Source organism: Pelecanus crispus, chromosome 3 (assembly GCF_030463565.1).
Source record: "Pelecanus crispus isolate bPelCri1 chromosome 3, bPelCri1.pri, whole genome shotgun sequence".
NCBI lineage: Eukaryota > Metazoa > Chordata > Aves > Pelecaniformes > Pelecanidae > Pelecanus > Pelecanus crispus.
Genome location: NC_134645.1, coordinates 851,362 through 872,980, shown reverse-complemented (window position 1 = coordinate 872,980; position 21,619 = coordinate 851,362). Strand labels below are relative to the sequence as shown.

The 21,619-nt window shown below is 45.3% G+C and overlaps 1 protein-coding gene across 1 annotated transcript in view; it reads right to left on the bottom strand.

Moving 5' to 3' along the window:
• The window catches only part of KIZ (kizuna centrosomal protein), a 51,408-nt gene extending 34,187 nt beyond the window's left edge, over window positions 1-17,221 (bottom strand). Inside the window, 8 exon segments of the mRNA XM_075706733.1 lie at window positions 1,191-1,566; window positions 6,003-6,095; window positions 9,717-9,873; window positions 11,379-11,441; window positions 13,676-13,797; window positions 14,759-14,808; window positions 15,320-15,483; window positions 17,127-17,221. Of these exon segments, the coding sequence (XP_075562848.1) occupies window positions 1,191-1,566; window positions 6,003-6,095; window positions 9,717-9,873; window positions 11,379-11,441; window positions 13,676-13,797; window positions 14,759-14,808; window positions 15,320-15,483; window positions 17,127-17,221 (1,120 nt within the window).
• Between the last annotated feature and the right edge of the window lie 4,398 nt (window positions 17,222-21,619).

Below are 21,619 nucleotides of genomic sequence, written 5' to 3'. Positions count from 1 at the left end.
CCTTCCCCACGGGGAGGAACCGTCGCTCTGCAGAGCTGCAGGCAGAACCCAGGGCTAACGTAAGCCAGGCTGGACTGGTCTCCTCCCAATGCCAGCAAGGACGGGCTTTCATTAAAACAAAAAAGTGGCAAATGCATCAGATGAAAGAAAATGAGGCGCAAATAAATTCCTTGGAGAAAGAAAAAGGAATGAAAAAAAAACCCACCCTCAAGAAAGAGGATGCCAGAAAAACCCCAAGAAGTAGCACAGAAGATCATCTGATGGGGATGCCAGCTTTCCTCTATAAAGAAAAACCACAATCATTACAGAAGAGGAGTCCCTGCATCATTAGGGTTGCCACCAGTTTCCATTATAAATAGCTCCATCTTAGCAATTGTTATGGGGCTTGGAAAACTAGCTTAAAATTGCTATGTTAACTGGCAAGGCAGGGAGAGTATTTCTGCAAGGTCTTAAAAAAAGGAACACACTGTTACTTAGCGACAAACCTTTGTCACTGCGACTTCAGAAACACGTCCATTAGCTTACTTCAAAGTAAGTAACCAAGCCACTAAAGCAGGAGAGAACGCATTTTGCCAAGATGGGGGGGAAAAAAAGGAAGGAAAAAAAAAAGTTGGGAGGCTGCCTTGGAGGGAAGTGCATCTTGTCCCAGAGCAAGAGCATCTCGGCTGGAAGGTCTGCACCACCTTTCTCAGGAAAGCTGGGAACAAGGCAGAGAACCACTATGGAGGAGTTAATCCAGCCACACAGGGGGACGTACCGACCCTCAGTCTACGCTGCCAAATCCCATTTTCCAAAATGGATGAACTGTTGTGCACAACTGTCTGAGGGAGAAGGAAATCAACCCCAAACAGAAGTGACGTACTCTGCCAGTGAAATAGGTTCATATTAAACCTCTTAAAATGAGGCTCAGACTACTTCAAGACACAGCACAGCAGTGAAGAAATCTTCACTTTCTAATAGTGAACCTGAACAGGCTCAGCCCCCAGCAAGCCCTTGCCTGTCCAGATGAGCGGCCTGGGAGGAAACAGAGCCAAAAGAAAAAAAAAAAAGGAGAAAAAAAAAAAGAGTGCTGCTGTGCTTCAACCAGTGCAGCACACACAGGGAAAACCAGCATCCGTGGGCACCACTCTGGTTGGGATGAGCGTGCCCCAGCGCCAGGCAGCGGCAGACAGGCACGTGCCCCACCGTACCTGGGACGCTTCCCCATGGCCGTTCCTCCTCAGGGCCGGCCGGTTCGGGATCAGATGCTGAGGAGATGAGCTGCTCGGAGCCTTCCTCACTGGCTGCCAGGTCCCCACGTCTCGCTGCTCCCTCCACTGATGCCTCGCTCTCTAAATCAGCGCTTCTGCTCTCTGGACCAAGTCCTTCAAGTGATGGGGAGCGTGAAGGCAGGCTGGGTGCCGAGCGGCTCTCTGTGGGCTGGGGGGGTTTCTGCTGCGTGCCCAAACTTCCAGCAGCCGAGACTGCTGATGTGTGGTGACCCATAAAGACTGTTGCTGGATGATACAGTCCCCTTGGCATGGCTGCCCCGCTGCTAATTCCTGCCCGTCTTCCAACCCGTGGCATCTGAAAAACACAGGGGGGAGATGGCTTAAGGAAACAAACAGTCACCGTGCTGCAAACGGAGCTTCTAGAGGATCATGTGTTGGTTTCTGGAGTGAAAAGTATCACAGAATGCAAGTATTTTGTACAGTATTATTATTACACAAACACTTGGCACACATTTCTTGCATCCTAGTGTGAAAACGAGGGCCCGGACATCAACTGAAGCTCCGTGAGCCAAAACAACCAGCAGCAAAAGCACACTGCACCCCCAACCCAACTAAAAGGGACTGAAATACACAAAGGACTCAAACTAATCTAAACGGTAACTGTTTTTTACAAACAGGCAAACTTTTAAGATTAGATTCCTGCAAAGGCTTTTAAGACCCTGGACCAAAGGATGACATTTAGATCTACCCACCAAAGTCACTGAAAACACCTTTAAGTTACTGACTTGAGTGGAAGCCTCGTGCTCTACTTGTGCCTGACTTTGCACAGCCTGGTAGCCTGTGGTTTAGGTACCGCAGCATCCTGAAGCCAAGGCTTCCTTAGGATCATTAGGACCCGTTGCAGTGTCCACGACACAGCCGGCCTTTCCAGAGCCATCCGTAGCAGCTGCTCCAAGCAACCTCCTCCTGGCTCTTCTTCTGGTCTTCTCTAGAAGGCAACAGGATGAGGAAGGGTCCCCAGGGAGTTTGAAACGTACATCTGCCATCGCTTACTTGCCTACATATCCAGCTTTGCTCGCAGCATGTCAACAAAGCAAATAAGAATGAGGCAAAAAAAAAAAAAAAAAGTCACTGTATTCATTGTCTTCCTTCTGCTCTTTCCTGTCTGTTAAAATCACAGCAAAGAGGAAGAACGACTACTCAGTTAACACCACGTAGATGAAATCGCATTTTCCACATGGCAACTTTGGGCACCGAGCAGAAACGTTTTAAATGGCACTTTCCTCCAAGAACTGTTGAACTTGCATAAAAATAGTTCCAACAGTATAACCACTCTGCTTCTAAATCCCAGTGTTTCAATACTTGCCTCTTTTTCTTTGTAAACCTACTCAATCAGAACAATTTAGGAGGAGTGGCTACTGCCACCACTACTACTAAAAGGTCACCGCCAGTTTATGCAAAGCCAAAATTAGCTATCGTAATACCATTGTTCATACTAAGCAGGGCTTACTTTTCAGCCCCAAATCACAGCAGGACAATTTACAGTCACCTTCACACCTCTCTCCTCTCTTTCATTGCCTGACCTCTTCCCACCATACAAAGTCAGCTGCCAAGCCCAGCTTAAAGGAAACAAAGGCATCTTGTCTAGTCTGTGACCAAGTTTCATTAAAAAAGCTCAAATTCCACGTAACAAGAAGCAGAACAAAAAGCCATGAAGTTATTTTAAGAAGGAGTAAAGGTTTGCTACTCAGATTAAGTTCACAGCTTATTCCATCACCACTGCTCTTGGGTTCCTCCTAATTACTTTTTGGGTCTTGGATTTGCTGCTTTAAAATGCATCTAGCAAGTACTTTATGGATTTAGCAGCTCCTGGATGTAGCGTTCCAAAACAAATGCAATTCAGACAGGTACAAGTGCTTGGCAAAGTCATAGCAGACACATATCTCTAACAAGCTCCTCTTCGACTGCAGAAAAAAAATTAATCTCTTCACCACCTTTGCATTCTCAAAGCAGAAGAATGACAGATAACATTGGTCTACCACCAAAACCAAAAGAGTAAAAATGTGTAGATGACTTACCTAAAACAGTCAACAAAATTACTGACCTTCATGTCACTCCAGCCGGGAGTTAAATGAAGCCTCTGCACAAAGCACACTTACAATCCTCTTTTTGGTTGTGGCGTGTAGGCTCCCCACTTCCTCCTCCAGTAACAAATACAATCTTTTTTTATTATCATTAAAGTGTTTTGAAGAGAACAAAGATAAGAAAAAAAAATCCCTTCCATTAGGACTTACAAAAGGGCCCAGTCTCCCCCGGCAGCAGACGACCACGTGAAAGCTAGGGAGGTGAAGTCGAGCCAGAGGCTCGTCTCTCCCAGGGGCTGGTGACACCCCTTTCTCAGGGAAGGACGCTCTGCCACCCACCAGTGCCCCTGGGAGGTCCCCTGTACCCTACGGCCAACAGAACATGGCAGCGTCAAGATGCACAAGTCCAAAGTCCTCAAAAGACTTCAAGAAAGTGCTTCGAAGTTGAAGAAGCCAGACTTCATGGCACAACGGTTTCAGACACCCAGGTCATGCAGCTCTGCCAGCTGAGAAGGACCTCTTCAGTACAGGACCTCTCCTCCACCTCGGAACACCGGGCTGCCGTGACACTGCGCTTCAGAAGACTGCTGCTCAAGCCCTTTCCATGGAGCATCATGGTCTTCTAGACAAACACTGGGTATATGATTTCTGAGCTTAAGGACCCCCATAAAAATTGAGAGTCCAAAAGGTGCATATCCCATGGCTCAGACAAGTACCAGACATTCACACTGGTGTTTTAGGGGCACTGGGATACTGACCCTCTCTAGAAGATTGCTTCTGTGATTATCCTTCTTGGTCTCCAAGACGCATCACTGACAAGGTTATCACACGACCACCGGCATCCTGACTAGCCCGAAGGAAACCATTACGATACCAGCGCTGGTAAATAAAACCAGTTCCAAGCTGTGATGATTTGCATCCTGGATATACCACCTGCTAAACGCATGTGCTCGCTATGACTGACTCGCTGGCATGTCACCAAGAACAAACTCTCATATTTTGGACATAATAAACAGATTTTAAGTGAGGTGAAGGTGGTGGGAAACTGGCACAATCAGTCCGGAGAAAAATGGAGTCGGAGAGTAAGATCTGAGACACGGCATAGACAAGGCAGAAGGATGCACAACCTAGTTGAAGTTACCTCTGTATTTGAGGTGGGAGATGAGGAGAAAAAAGGGGGCAAAAGAGTCCACAATCAAGCTAGTAACTGTAATTCAACATAAAGTGACATATTTGGGTACGTACCAAGTTCTTGTACTGTCCAAAACCTGCTAACAGTTTTTAAAAATCTAAGTCACACCATGAGTCTTTGATGGTCTAGTGTTTATGAAAACTTTTCCATAGGATAGAATTATGTCTCCGACACCGACTGCTTTTCATTGAAGAATCTAGCATTCAAAAATCAACTCACCTTTTCACATACATCTGAATTAAAAATGTAATCTGCAAACTGCTGGAGGCCTGCTTATATAGGTCAAGGTTGCTCGGGTTCATCGCTTTGTATATTACAGTTTAAAGAATGCTCTAAATTCAAGGTTTTTAACTTTTTAATCTATGGGGAAAACTTCCTATAAACTCAGATTAACGACTGCTAATGCACTGAAGAAAGAAAACCGAAAACCTTCCTCCTACTATAAAAACAAAATAGTGTGGCCTCTGTTTCTTTTCTGATAAGAGTCTTAAATACCAAACATTTAACTGCATAATAACATTTACTGGCAGCCAGGCAGCCTGCTTAGCAGATATATAAAGCAGGTAAAAGGAGAAAAAGTTAATTTCTTGGCTGAATGATTCCATCGGTAGCTATAGGGCAAACTAGAAAGTCTTTTAGTAAAGTAGCAGTTGATTCTTCTATCAATCTGCAGCACACATACTCTTCCAAGGAATGCATTAAATATGAAAATCATATCCCGTTATCATCTGTTTCCAGCTTTCAGCCCAGTAAGCTTTTCTTAATGAATGCTGTAGCCTAAGGGACAAGCATGCTGTTGGCTTTTCTGAATAATGGAGTGATGCTACCATTTCTGCTTATTACAATATCAACTAGCTGAGGGGGTTTCACACATAGTCACAAGTGACTACTCTTGCCAGCATGCTCCAAGTTATTACAAGATGTTTTTAGACATTTCATCTAAAAGAGCTTTACTGCTTTTAGTGAAGAAAACAGCTACGGTCTTGAACTGTATCATTTATATGGAGATAGGAGGAGGGATTAGAAGCCTGCATTACTGCAGATATATAGCAGAATATATTTAAGTATTCCTTGTCAGTCTTTTTGTCTGTTACTTAGATATACAATCTCTTTTTGCTTCTTCTGAGAAAAGGTCAAAACGCACAAAATTATAAATACACTGTACGAATCGACTGCCGCATTTTTAAAAATATCATTCATTAAGAATATTTCCTCCTCGGTCAAGACCATTTTCACACTATTCGGCACAGAAATTACAAAAACCGACATGAAGATGAACAGAAACAGTTAGAGTTCTCCCCCCTTTTAATTCTAGTTCTTTGGCTGAAATAATTGCACTTTTTACCCAGGTTATTCTACTTCACTCAGGCACTAAACAGTATTTCACACTACAAATGCCACAACAAAAATCCCCACGCAGAGACTGCTTAGCAATGCCTGCCTCTTCACGCAGCAGCTCAGAGGAAAGCGCATCAGTGCAATAGAACGCATTTCCCCCCACTTCTTTCGCATTACCTGCTCGTCGTATGCTCCCTCCTTGTCACCTTCTGCTGACGAGTTACCCTCTTGAAGTGATAACGCACTTTTAATTTCTCTTCCATACCATGCCTAAACGTGAACAAATCCATTACACAAAATTGAAGGCCAAAACCCACCCCCACCACAAATCAACAAATATTACTTTGCAAATCGTGTACTTTTAAAGGTAACGTTCTAGTGCATTTTTTACTTGGACTATATTTAAAAAGCCAGAGATCCCATTTTCCTCCTAATTTTTCCGCTTCCCTGAACAAATGACATGGCCTGTACCCATCTTCTGCGGGTTTTTAATATACATTTATTCATTCGCGTAATTTAGAATGCTACAAAATAGTAATAACTTGTTGACTCAAATTTATTTCATCCCGACTCCTATTTGTAATGCCAAATTATTTCTGCTGCATCCAGACAAGGACTCTGCTGCTTTGGGATGAAATGAGCTTTAGAATTTGTTTACATACATCATCTCACAACTCATTGAGCTATTATAGGGAAAAATATATGGCAGATGTTGTAAGGAGCAGCCCAGCATGAAAGGCAACTTGCTGTAGTGTTACTAACAAACAACTGCATAAACCGTCTTCACCTCCACTACATTGTTTAATTGACCAAATGTAATGCATTCATAGTAGGACTACTGCTTAAAAGCCAAGCACATGCAGCACCTATAATTAATCCTGTTTGTTAGTAATTGTAAACCCCAATAACAAGTTACATTGGCCTCGAATGAAAGCACTTCAATACCTATTCTGCATCAGGTAATATGCATGAAAATAAATCTTTAAAACAATTAACTTAACCAGCTCTGCACTTCACTCCAGCGGTGCATTCAGCAAGCTGGCTATTTCCCAGGTAATAGAAGCTGTTCATAAAATTGTAAACAGGACATTTTAAGAACCAAAAACTAGACACATGAGAATTAAAGACGCTCAAAATAAACTCAAATGCAACTACTGGATTTTCCCCGCAAGCTTAAGTGCATTTACTTATACTCCCCAAAATTACTGAACAAATTGCAGACACACAAACACAGGGGAAAAAAGTGAGTCTTGCAGAAACAGCCACATCAAACTGTGTACACAGTTATGATAAAGCACTCCTAAAGGGCATTCTCCCTCTGTGAAAAAAAAAAAAAAAAGAGAAAATAGTAATAATTTCTTTCCACGTACTTCATGATAGATTAAACGATTACATGCTCCATAATTCTTACGCAATCCACAACAAGGGGGCTTTTCATAACTGTAACTTAGAGGATATGTAATCTGCGCCTTGTTCAACAGCTCAGGAAAAAATAAGTCTAACCTGGCAAAAATAAAACGGATGGCACAGAAACATCAAAATGGACGCAACGAACGAAAGCCCTGCATGCAGATCAACCCGTGGCACAACGTGACTCACACCGGTATGTTCTAACAACCCACCACTAGTCAAACGGGTGCGCATTAGGGTTGCTCAGGAAAAAAAAAAATTCCTTTAAAAACAGAGGAAACCTAGCATCACAACATACCCCCCGGTCCTGCTCTGCTTTAAATAAAAATTTAAACAAGAAAGAAAATGTGGGGAAACCCTGCACGCGCAGCCAGGGACAGTCTCTAAACTGTATGTCACTGAACTGAAGCAAGGAAGAGACGCTCTGTGAATGTCACCAGACCCCACAGGCTTAGAAGAATTACCAGGCGCTAGCTGGGCTACGGTTGTGCGAGGAATTGATTCGTGTGAGCACGCAACCATGGAGCGTTAGCCAGCCCATTGGTTTAGTGGAGTGGAAATCAGTTGCCGCCGTAAGAGACTTTAGTATAGAAGAGTTTCATCATATTTCTGCACTAATTATTAAAAAAAAAAAGAAGCAGCACTAATGTAACTGTTCAACCTACAAATAGCATTACTGATACATAACCATAAGGAAAAGACTGAAGCCATTTACCCCAAAAGGGCTAAGCAGGAAAAGAAGTCTGTTCACATTTATAAAGGAGGGTCTGAAAGACTGGAAAATTAAGAGAATCATCAAATTTTACTTCAGCATAAAAAAAAAATCATAGCAATTCAGGCCTAGTGGTAACTGATCTTTATATCTCAACACAAATGAAATGACTATAAGTGCTTTTTTTACTTCCACAACTCCTTTTTTTCCCCTCCCATATTCTTTTAAGATATTAAGGTAGATTGACTACATACTGGAGGTACAGAAATCCCCATTTCATTATCAGTTCTAGCCATCATGGGAAACAGGAGCTTGCCAGAAGACAAATATTTTTCTCCAAAAAGAAAACGCTGCAGAGTCAAGCTGACTTTTGACAACTGTTTCCACAATGAGAATTACAGACCAACCCAATCAGAACAAGCTGAGCAAACAGCAGAGGGTGGCTAATGTAGCTGCTGAACGGTCACTTTCGTTTGTCCTCATGAGAGCTTTTATTCTGTCTTTTAAAATGTAATGAGCATGCATGTTTTCTACCTGTTGCGGTGATTTTTAAGAAATTAGTCATTTAAAAACAGAACAAGCATGTATTAGTTTGACAGCCTCTTTCATCAGGATAATTCACCCCAGCGTGAGTTCTCAAACTGGTGACATTCAGTGACGTCAGCAATAAGACCTCTTTTGCAAATGCAGACCTTTGAGCTGACAGCAGTCAAGGCTATGGGTGGGGAAAGGAAAAGCAGCACAGCTGCGGTCATCTTGGAAAACAAAGATGCTACAAAGACGACAGCAAGAAGTATATTCTATTGCATATTGGCTCTTTTAAAGTAGTCATTTGGTACCACCACACTCCTACCATGTCAGTTATGGTGCACAATTCAAGTATATAAGGTGATGAAACACTCCTCGGGCTTTTCTTTACCAGCCCAGAAGGACGGTTTGAAATTTCCAACTCTGAAGGCACGTGAACCAAATCTCTCTGAGTACATGCAAAAACGTTACCAAAAGCAGAGATCCGGGCGATGCAACAGGATGCTGGAGGAAGTAGTTTATTCTCTTACCACTGTTCAAGTATTGCTAGTTGACTGTTCAGTAACAGAACTAAGCGTGACCTCATTTTAGCTCAGCTTTAGTCCAGGTAGTTCAAACACAGTAATTGTAGCAGAAGTTATTTACTCTTACACTTCCTCTGCCGATAAAGACTGAGCAATATGCAAGGGCAAGACTAACTATGGCTATTTAGGGTGTTCACACCAGCAAAATCTAAAATATGTCCTGAAACGACTTCCATGAAATGTATTTGAGTATTTTTAAGTAATAAAAGCCTTACTAACATACAGTCTTATAACAAACTCTTTATGAAAAATATTACAACTCAAGTCATCTTTTTGTCCTAACCCAGATACTGCTGGTTTATCATCTTATCACTAACACTCCAAACACACGATCCATTTCCAAATGTTTTTGATCTCTGTTCTCCCTCGCTTCCAAGAGACTCAGAAGCATGGGGCACTTTACTGTAGACTAAATGTAGAGTTCCACGAGGTGTTGCTGACTACCTCTGCAGCTACAGTAGGGTCTATTACATCATATATTACAAGGGTTTGGGTTCATTTCAAATTCCCAAACATTACCGCTTTAAGCGCTGCAAAACATACGACGGGGTTTCACTAACATCTGAAGCCTTCATGTGCATAATACTCAGACAAAACCAATTTAGCAACCCTGTAGTAATAGTAAACACTAACGTATTAAGTCTTATAGAAAGTTACTTCCATCTTCTGAATCATCTCTGAACTTGAAGTTTTCATATGAGCTTCAAACTGGTTGAATTCCTTTAAAAATGCCTGGTTTCGCAGAAGAGCTCCTTTTTGTCGTTCCTCTATTTCTTTCAAGTATTTTTTCAACTCCATGTATTTTAGTTTCATTCTACAGGGGGAAGAGAAACAGTACTTAAAGAGTACGAAAATAAACAAATCTATTACAATCACTTTTCTTCAGACACATACATACTAACACTCATGTAGGAGCCGGTCCCCAAAAAGGAGTAGACACATTCTTCTGCACGGCTGTCTACAGCTACGTTATACAACTGACAGGATGTATCCCACATAACTTCAGGTTTAAACAGGGGGTTTGGTGTTCAAAAGGATAAGTACGTTAAAAAACTCTTGTAAATGTGTTTTAAATGGATTATGTTTTAGTCGCTTATATCACATTAAATCAAAATGAAAATTATATTTAGAAGAATGTGCTCTGAAAGTCGCACAAATTGTAATGTCACATTAAGGCTGTGGTTTCACAACTGATTTAGGCCAACCCAAACCCACACTGCCTCCAAAAGGGGCATCTCACCCTGCACTCCAAGCCCTTCTTTTTTGTGCCAATACTATCTGCTATGTGTCCACATGGCAAATTAGGCCAAGAGTAATCCAGCTGAAAATCCATCTAAACCAGTTCTCACCCACCCAAAAAAGAGGTTCACTTTCAGCCAGACCTATTTTCTTATCTGATTACAGGGCAGCCACGCACGCGTTAGTGCCAACAAAGGGGAAATGTGAACCAGGGGCAGTCAGGAGCATCTTTTGGTCTCGATCTGCCTAGAGGTCTGCTTAAATCAGTAGTGAAATTGCAACCTAAATCCCCCAAGCTGGCAATTTTTTCAGAGAAACGTCAGTTCAAAACCTGCTAGATTGAAATAAATCAAATAAAAACAGAAAACAAAGTACATGTGATGTTACCCCACCCGTTAAGGCATTTTTTTCTTAAATTTATATGTTCATTTTCTAATCTAAAGGCCCTCTTTCAGAAGAGAATTCCTAAGGGATTGGCCATTATTGCACCTAGCCCTCAGCCCCTTGAGCCAAGACAGAAAAGTGACCTCCATGAGCTTTACAAAACACATTTGAGGAAAGCAATACTGGATGAGACACTTTTCAGCCCTCTTGTTGTTGTTTGGGGTTTTGGTTTTTTGGGGTTTTTTTTTTTTTTTTTTGCTTTGTTGTTTAGGGTTTTTTTTGTACAGACTGTATATGCAATTTACATTAAACAGGTAATGCAGAAACAATCCAAGGAGCAGGACCAGAACCTAGGATATCCTCTAGCACTTCCTAAAACTTTCAGACTAAGGCCCTAGTACTTTCTAGCACACACTATGCTACAGGGATTTTACAAAAGTTGCATAAAACCAACTTGCATGTTAGTTATTGCTAAGAAAATAACATTTCAGTATTAACAGAATAAGGTAGTTATGTTATTGCTGAGGTTATTTCATCAGTAACTTAGAGACATGAATCTTACATTATACTCAACTATGAATATAAATGTATTGTTATAAAAAAACCTTCCAGATAACATTCTAAAAGCATTCCATGATACCCAAGACTTTGTAACTAAAATAAAATAACCTATAAGAAGCTTTTAAATAGGCTTACAGGCACGCATCAGACTTTCTGTATTCCATCAGTTTTCTTTCTAATTCCAGCCTTTTGGCTTCACTGGAAGAAAACAAACAACATAGAGCAAGATAAAACTATTTCACAATTTAAGTTCTCAAAATGCAAGAAATAAAGCATTTCACAGAGCATAAACTTTTCAGAGCAGAAAGCACATTTTTGCTAGATTGGTAGCCTTACAGATTGATCTACCATCCAAGCTTATCACAAAAAAACACCCCAAGCCCCCAAACCTCAAAGCTTTAACTTCTCTCTTTGCAACTCATTGGAACAAGAGCGAGGTTGTTTTAAAGGGAAAAGCTGCCTGAAAATCTATGTATCCACACAAGACCCACCAAAATAGCCTGAGACTTCTGCCCAGCTTAAGCTGCTGTTTCAAGTCCCTTCTCCAGCAGCCCCAGGAAGGGCTCTAAACCCCGGGACCGGCATTCACGGGCTCCTCTCTCCCTTTCTTCCCACTCCAAGTCCCCGAGCAGACGGCTTTCAATGCAGCTTTGTACTCGTTCAAACGGACAGCTCCCCAGAACTTCTCATAGGAATCTATCAACACGTTAAAATAGATTTCCAAAAAATCCCAACTCTTTCCCAGCTTGCAGACCCAAGGCGCTATCCAAGCATTTCATTTAACGATTTGAACTTAAAATCAAGTACGTATTTCACAATTATGCATTAAAGCCAAGTACATCTAGAGATATGCTAGCACTACCTGCCAGAACTTACTAAAGGGTAACAGATATAAGTAGCCATCAAAAATATTTATGGTTGTGAGAATGCCACGAGGCTGTCTGTATCTGCCAAAAGCAATGCAAGGGTATAGGCCCACGGGGGCGATCAGACTGCTTAAGAACAAACTCCAGACCTCACCTACAACCTATTTCAAAGAGAATCTACTTCCAGGAAGATAAAAGAGTAAAGCTGATGTTATTTAATAATTACAAATTGCATATGAGGATGAGCAACCATCCCATGAACAGAGGCTTCCAGTAGATTCACATTACAAACCCTGCAACAATTAAAGCAAGGACCCCAAGTTGCTTATTAAAAAATAGTATCAAATTCTTATTAGCCAGGAAGGCTGTACACGTGCAAGTGATACGGGCAGATGCATGAGATTGCATGCACCCGTATGGCCAGGCACGCTTATCTGTGGATTTGTGCACTCCCTACAAATGTGTCTGTGTCACAGCCACACACATTTGCCTCCTCCCAGCTGCCCGGAACAGAGGAAAGCAAGGAAAAAAACCCTTTCTGCTTCTTAGTCTGAGAGATCAAGGCATCCATTTTACCCATCTGATCCTGCCACTGTCTGAAACAAGATTAGGTTTTCATGTCATGTATGCAATTTAAAAGCCACGCTTCATCTGGGATCTCATCCTTTCAATTTCCTTTTACATGACGGACAGCTAAGCAAAAGCAGATTTCAAGATCTTGTTTTTACACTTCTAGAAGTAATTTTCATGACTCAATGACGAACACTGATATCCTGATGGATGTAAAAGCCGACAAATGTGAACAGCCATTGGCTCCAATCCTATTTCTCATTCTCCAATACCACAGGTAGCACATCACATTCCTTAGCTCCCAAAAGAGCGTTCCCTTTCTACCAGCGTGGTTTTTCAGCATCCCAGTCATTAGTCTGTTACAGCTATTTAGACAGCCCATGAATGTGTAAGTAAGGTCTTCCCAAGGCAAGACAAAGCAGTGTAAAAAACACCAGGTAAGAGCCTCTCAGCATCTGAGTATCATCGTTATGGATGCCTAAAATGGTTACCGCACAGCTTGTGGTGTTTCCCAACGCAGCTCTGTCCAAGCGGTGAATTAGAGGCAATCAAGACTTTACTCGCGGATTTGCTTGCCCGGGTGCTGGCAAGGTTCCAGCACAGTTTCTTTGTGTCAGCGACAGAAGCCGAAGCTTGAAGCAGTACAGGGATCATCCTGGCCACTCCACTGCACCACCACCTCCTTTTGCACATGAAAAAAAACCCAAAGCTCTCTGCCCTGAAACTTTTATTTGTTCATGCAGTTGTGCATTAGGCTAAAGTGGTGCAAACAGTCAGGTATCAACTTTTTTCTTAAATGGGCAAAAATAGCACACTTCAGAACTTTTTAAGGACCCAGGTGGCTCACTTTCAAACAACCCTGAATCTTCAGTCTACAGAGAAAGAGCGTTAGCCTGGGATTTGAGAGCAGAATTAAGTTCCCCGGTCAGCCACAAGCTCTCTCTAATCTCTGGCATTTCACCAGGCATCGATCTGTAGCGATATTTGATCCCTCACCTCCCATTTAAACCAGCAGGACTGAGATGCCTCAGGGTTTTTTGAGATACCAGGCCTTAGTCTCTTTGTGCTTCAGTTCCGCATCCATAATGTAGGAATAACAGTACTCCTGTCATGATACCCTGTTGAGATAAGTACGTGGAAAATTGCGCAACACTTGGCCACAATGCAATCTTCCCATAAAAGTAAGAAATGTTATTTTTACAGTTGTTTTTCTACACCAGTCTGACATTAAATCAACTGTTGAGCACCGAGCTGCATCCACCTTACTAGCGTGGAGCCTGGGCAGAGCCTGCTCAAGCCTTAGCCAAGAGCACGGGTCCCCTGGGCAGGTTAGAGGGGGCCTGGTTAGCACCATCTTCTCCACCCAACTGATACCAGCAGATGGTTCTGAAGCTAATAACCCTACCTGCTTTACATTCCCTGTTCAGGACATCTCGGTATTTGTACACGTTTACTGCAAACCGCCCTTAGCATGAAGCATCTGGCCTTGCTGCCTGAAAAGCGAAGCTAATTGCAAAGTTAGTCACAGTGTTAAGTACAGCACTTAACTATATCATTCATTTACTTCATCGCCCACGCTGCTCAAACACTGCCTTGCTCACCAGCAACCGCTGAAGATTAAGTGCTGAGTAATCACAACACGGCCAGCTCTGTGTAAAACACAGAAGGCAAACTCTCTACCCCACTTCACTTATCTTAGACACCTTAAACCTAACTCTCTACAATTTTGTACGCAACACAGATACCACTGACCTACGTACAGAGACCTACGCATGCAGTAATTTTTATATTTAGAGCAGACAAAGTACCAGCGTTAGGAAATAAAACATGGCCAACAGAGTCTAACATGTAATTTCAGATACAGCTATGGGTTTTTTGCACAAGGCTCGAGGCAGTCCATGCTGACTGTTTATCAGAAGCTTAATATCTGGTGGCTAACTTCTCAAGCACTTCAGAACTTAGATATTTAAAGAAAAAAAAAAAGATTTATGAGAACAGGTGGAAGAGAAATATTCATGAGAACTCCCTTCTAGTTGACCAAGTCAGATAGGAGACATAACCAAGCAGCAGCTTCCTTGCCATATTCAAGCTCTTGTACACACGGCTTATTAGTAGTGGCTCGTTGTTTGCTTAAGCACAACTGCGACCTGAAAGCAGGACTGCAGTCAGGGGCGAAACAGCTGCCGGGTACTTCAGGTCTTAGAACAGGTGACTTGGGATTAGATCAGTGCAGAATTCCAAAGCAGGACTTAAAAAGATGAAATGCTCCAGTGCTTTAACCATTTTTTTAATATTTTCCACTTTAAAAAGTTGTTTAGATAAAAGGTATCACTTCGAGACATTCTGAAGGGGCAACGGCCTCTGCAGCACCATTCCCAGAGGCCACAGCAGCATGCAACTTACAGTCTGGCATAAAAGAATTACTCCTCGTTTGTCAACACCACCAAGTACAAATACATCTGTTATATTTTAAAGTACATACAGCAGAAGTGTGCCAGGAAGAAAAGGTCTGCTTATCATCACAAGACCTGTTAAGTGGGCTCTCGCCTATGCAGTCATGTTGCCTGTCTGCCTGGAATTCCCCTTCCCCAAATGACTCCTGAATCTTTTGGTGCAGCCAAATTAGACAGAGGAGCTGACGTCCGAAATGTACTGCGTTCCCAGAGGTGTCGGAGGAGCCGAAGAGGGGTACTCCATTTGGGCAGTGCGAGCTCAGCCCTAGCTCAGGCAACAGAGCAGCTAGAAAAGGGGTGACCAGCCTCCACGCAGATCGGGCTCTCGGGACGCGCAAGACATCTCTAGTCCTAACACGAGGGACATCTGCACACAAAGACATGGTTTAAAGCAGCATGCAGTCTAGAACACTCAGATTTTAGTCTGCCCCCTCCATTTTCTAATGCTGCAATTTAGATAAAGTGTTTTCCCTACCCAGGGCCCACATCTTTAATAATTTCTATACAATAAACGTATACTTTGTATATTCTTATCCAGTCTTTTAAACAGCAAGTTATTCCTGTCTTGTTTGCCAGTGGTCTTCCAGACCAGAACAGGATATTAGTGAAAATATACGCAGCATTTTCGTAAAGCGCTATCTACATGCGAGTTTAGATGCTGATGGCCATGGTGTTACTACTTCTGCTACTACTGTATGTTTGAGATGCTAGCATGAGACCCAGAAATCAGAGTCTTCTGTATTAGACAGAAAACAGGTACTGCTCAAAAAGCAACTTCATAACAGTACACCATAAGTGACCTCGAGAGACTTCCTCTGGCCAGAAAAAAAAACCGCTAATTGACACCAATTACTGCGGTTATTGCAGCGAGTAGCAGGCCAGGAGCATCGCTAATTGCGCACAGCTCCAGAGCCGACCGTTGACTGGGATCCTTCAGGCCAAGGCCCCTTCCGAAAGCGCACATCGCCACGTACGCTTGCTTTTTTCCTGAAAGTCAGACCTGCCCCGAAGCACCCACAAACCGAAACACCTAAAAGATGTTTTTTGTAAAGATTAAGATGTCTGTGAGAGAAGCATCGGTGCATGTCCATTCATCAAGTAGCCAGCTGTGAAGTATCAGCATCGATATTATTTGCTCGGTTGCTTAAAGCAAGTCATTTTCACAGAATCACTGAATCCTTTAGGTTGGAAAAGCCCTTTAAGCTCATCCAGTCCAACCATTAACCTAACGCTACCGAGCCCACCACTAAACCAATTCAGGGGAGAGGAATAATTTCATGTTTCCTGGCTTGGCGGATTATTATTAATGAAAGTAAAACTAGGAATCACTAAGGTTGGAAAAGACCTCTAAGATCATCAGTCCAACCATCAACCCAACACCCCCGTGCCCACTAAACCATGTCCCAGAGTGCCACATCTACCCGTTTTTTTGAACACAAACTTTTGAAGTTGCTGCTAAAGCGGATGAAACATCCCCAAAACCACCGGGGCCGGCGCCGATTCCCACCGGCGAGCCCCGGCACAGCCGGCGTCCCCCCCCCCAAGGAGTGCTCCGGGGGAACTTCTCGGGCAGGCAGCAGCAGGGGCTGCAGCGCTTTCGGGAGCCCCCCAGGGTGCCGACACAGAGGTCACGGAGCAGAACGAAGCCGGTAAGCCGGCTTTACACACCCTCCGCACACAGAGCCAGCCCGCAGCAGCGCCCAGAGCCCCAGCTGGGGACCCCCCCGCCCGGAGGCAGCCCCCAGGCCCGGCCCCGCTGCGCCCTCCCGGGCACGAAAGCACCGCGCGGGGAGGCGGGACCCCGCCCGCCCCGGTCCCCCTCGGGGCAGGGACCCGGCAGCCGCCCCGCGGGGCGCCCAGCGGCCCGGCCCCCGCGGAGAGCGGCGTGCGGTGCGGGCCGGCCCCGCCGCGCTGAGGGGAGGCCCGGCGGGACGGGCCCGGGGCGGCCGCCGCCGGGGAGCGGGGCCGGGCGGAGCGGCCTGCGGTCTCCTCACCTGTCGCGGAGGCGCCGCAGGAGGCCGCCGAGCGCCTCGCAGCCCAGCCCGTCCTTGCCGCCGGGCCGGGGCCCGCCGGGGCCGGGCCCGCTCATGCCGCCCTGTTTACGGCGGTGGCCAGAGCGACGGCTCCCGCCCTGCACCGCGCCGGGCCCGCCCCGGAAGCCACCGCCCCCCGCGCGCGTTGCCATGGGGACGGGGCGGGGCGCGGGCCTGCACTGGGTGTGCACACAGGGCCCGGCGCCCACACGCGTCTGTAGGTGTATGCATTTCATAGAATCGTTTAGGTTGGAAAAGCCCTTTAAGATCATCCAGTCCAACCATTAACCTACACTACCAAGTCCACACTAAACCAATCAAGGCTAGACCAGACTGAACCATGTCCCCAAGTGCCACCTCTGCCCGTTTTTTGAACGCTTCCAGGGATGGGGACTCCCCCACCTCTCTGGGCAGCCTGTTCCAATGCTTGACCACCCTTTCCGTGAAGAAATTTCTCCCAATATCCAACCTAAACCTCCCCTGGCGCAGCTTGAGCCCGTTTCCTCTCATCCTATCGCTAACTACGTGGGAGAAGAGACGCGTACGTGCGCACGGCCGCGGCGGGGGCACCTGCGGGGCTGCAGCCCAGTGAGCTGCAAGGAGGAGGGGAAAGGGCTGCGGCCCCCCGCCCCGGGCCGGCCTTCGTGGCGTTTCTAAGCCTTCGTGGCGTTTCTAAGCCTTCGTGGCGTTTCTAAGCCTTCCTGGTGTTTCTAAGCCTTCGTGGCGTTTCTAAGCCTTCATGGCGTTTCTAAGCCTTCCTGGTGTTTCTAAGCCTTCGTGGCGTTTCTAAGCCTTCGTGGCGTTTCTAAGCCTTCGTGGCGTTTCTAAGCCTTCGTGGCGTTTCTAAGCCTTCCTGGTGTTTCTAAGCCTTCGTGGCGTTTCTAAGCCTTCATGGCGTTTCTAAGCCTTCGTGGCGTTTTTAAGCCTTCGTGGCGTTTCTAAGCCTTCGCGGTATTTTTAAGCCTTCGTGGCATTTTTAAGCCTTTAAGGCACGTTTAAGCCTTTTAAAGGCTTCAGAGGGCTAACGAGAGCGTTGCCAGGGCGGGAGGCGGCAGGCGCGCCCTCGCCTTGGGCATCTGCGGCATAGGCTTCGGGGCTGTTGAGATTTAGAGCATTTTTTCCTAAATTATTACTTCACCTCTTCATATAATAGTATTAAACCTGTTCATTCAGGTCTTATGACAGCAGTTAAAATGGCTGTGGTGCGCAGTCAAGCCTCCAGGCCGGTGCTGAGGAGCGCCGGGCCCCGGCCTGTCCGTAACGCGGGGCGAGGCAGTGATCTCCGTGTCTCTGGAAAACGGGGGAAATAGGGACTTGGCAAGGCGCTAGGATGTTAATTCAAAAAATAATTGGGAGCTGCTGAACCGTTACAGTAACAGACACCCCCCCCTTAAAAGTCTGTTTTACTGAGTTTATCATACACTCTGTTTTTGAGGAAAAAACTAACCAGAAAATGCAAATGGCTTATTTCCATTTGTACAGAAATCAAACATCTCAATAAAATTCCCGATTCTGTTGCCTCTGAATTGCCGCTCTGTCTAGCTGGCAGAGCTCGTTGGTGATGTCCTCTCACCAAAATCCATCGGTCAGTGGAGAAAGCCACAGCACCTCCAGTGAGCCCGGACAAACCCTGCATTCACATCTCCAGCTGGGAAACGAAGTAGAAAAGAAAAACACAGTTTTTAATTGTCAGACAAAAACTTAGATCCCTTTGAAAGGAAGTTGCCAAATCAGCGCTTAGATTCCAGGGCCCCAATAAAGAAAGTTCAGTCAGCTACCGCGAGGGTATTTGAATTTAAGGAGAAGAAATGCTACATCCACAGAGAAAATGGCGGAGAGCGATGCAGTGCTTAAGCAGAATTAGAACTGCAGTCGGTATACAATGAGTACGAGATCATCCTCATCATCACTACCCTTCATTAGAACCAGTGTCCGACGGCCGCCACGTGAAAGCGTCGGCCGTAGCTGCGAGGCCGTAGCGGCACGGCTGAGGACGCGGCTCGGGAGGCTCCAGAGCATCAGGACCAGCTTTTGGGCACCCACGGGGCGGCCCCGTCCTGCGGGCCCGGGTTCCTCTGCGGGGTTTCGGTGCTGCGTGACGGCGTTCCTAGTGTTTTTCAAGACCTTCAGCCTCCAGCTCGGATAAACCGAATTTAAATGTAAAGTAAAAAGCTTTGCTGAATTGATGTAGCGGTACTTAACAGTCCCCAAATTAGCTTCTGTCACTTGAATAACCATAGCTGGCTGGCTGGCTTAGCCTTCGCATATCCGCTATAAATAAATGGCTCAATAAGATATGGAAGGCTTTAGCTCATATAAAAGCTTACCTACTCAAGAAAACACATATGCAAAGGATTTGCAGATTTGGGAGCCTTTTATTATTGAATTCACATAAAACGCACTCATAATAAAAGACGTACTCTTCTTTCTCGTTCCTCAGTTTATTGAAAGCAAAGACGTGTTATGGAGAGCTCCATCACAGCGCGCGTTCACATTCTCCCAAGAACTGAGGGGTGAGAACTGGGTCTGAGCTTGCCTACCTTTCTAAAATTGGGCACTTTTTTTCCCCAGATCCTGACTTTGCAAGCCAGGTCCACCACGGCTTGCCCTTTTCTTTAAAAATACGTGGGGGAAAAAATAAAAATGGAGCGTTGGCATCTCAGCTGCGGACGCGATCCCCTGCCCTCCTTGAGAGTTACTTGTAGAGCTAAGACTTCTCCGGAGCCTTTGCATCAGCATGATGTTCCTGCTCAGTCGTGGGGGCAGATAAAATAGAAATAAAAAGGTTTTCGTGGTTGCTTCATAGTTAAATTGCTTTTCTTCCCCCCCTAGAAGGTCCCTCATAACAGCTCTCATGGCTAATATCTACGTTAAAATAAATAGTCTGCCCTTTGACACCGAGGTGAGACACTAAAAACTTGTTATTTCAGAATGTCAGCCATGAACCGCGCTCTGTCGGGCTGACGCGTATTTTGAATGCATCGCTGACTGTCAGTGCCGAAAGCTGTCAAATGCTGTGTGGCGTTTGAATGAGAAAACACTTTCATCTACTACAATTTTGTTATTTTTCAAAACAGGCAAAGAATCTGGCTTTCTAAAGCCTGTACCAGTGACGTACCAGGTTTGGTTCTGGAAGACTAAACTGCTTTCGAAAATATTTGTGCTTGCTAAAATAACATCAAAACTTTCAAACGCTTCTGGTACTATCTAAAATTACGAGCACACGTTATATTTACATACTGGAAAACCTTATTCCCAAAGTAAGCTTTCCAGGTCGCGGTTGAGAGGGGTTGATCTCCACCCGACAGCTCGGGGCGGGAGGTGAGATTCACGGGACCGCAGAGTTTATTTCTTTAGCAGACCTTTCCAACCCTGGTAGTTTTTTTTTCAGTTGTGGACCGCGGTGGAGCGACCGCGAAGGGGTCTCGAGGGTGCCCCGTTGCACGGGGGCCAGCGCTGCTGCTCAGGAGGAGGCGGGCGGCTCGGCATTGCCCTGCCGAGGCGCGGGCTCGGAGGACTGCCCGCCTCCCACAGCCTCCCTCGCTCCAAACCTCTCGGCCGGGGAAACGGGCAAGGCACGGCGGAGGGTCGTCATCCCGGGGAGGAGCTGCGGGGAGCGTTAGGGGTCCTGGGGACAAACTGGGGAGATGGTGGCAAAATGGTCCCGGTGGAGGAAAGGGGCCGGGAGGGGCTGGGGTAACTGGCGTCCCAGAAAGGAAAGCAGACCGGGTTAAACAATGTTCTGTTAAACCAAAAAATAAGGAAATAAGAAGCCTTAGCCTGGTCCCCGCCCCAGTATTTTTCCCATTTTGCTCCTCTTGCCCTTCTGTTCCGCGCCGCGGTGCAGGGCACGCGCTCGCCCTGCGCAGCCCCAGGCCTGCGACACGATCCCCCGCGCCGACACCGACGGGCTCATAATCCACTGGGGAATAATCTTATTACTCACATCCCTGATAACTAACATCAGCACCCAGTCCCTGAAAGCCTACAAAGAGGCGTGTTTTGTTTGTGTTCTCCCTTCAGTACTTAACACTTCTTTTAGGTTGTTTTAATTTAATTTTAATGTAATCTGATAAGAGCTGTAAAACTGTCAAAGAAATCTGTCTCCTTCTGTCTTACAAAATACACTTTGAATGAAATTACGTGGTTTTCCCCAATAGCTGCCAAACGAAAGTATCTCTCGATTCAAATGCAGGGATTGATGTGCGCTCAACAGCTTTACGCACTCTTTTTAATTTAGGGAGGAAACCATGCGTGCTTTTAGCATCCTGCTTTCCTCTGGAGCTGTAGCAGTACCCCGGAAGGTGCAGAATTCGCCTCACTGTGCTGAGCATCCGGCCACAGGCCGCTCACCTGCGGGAGAAAAAAGGGATGAGAGAAAGAGAAGAAAGTGGGAAAGAATATATCTTTGTAGGGGAAAAAAAGGGGGCGAGGGATGGACGACGCATGCTTCC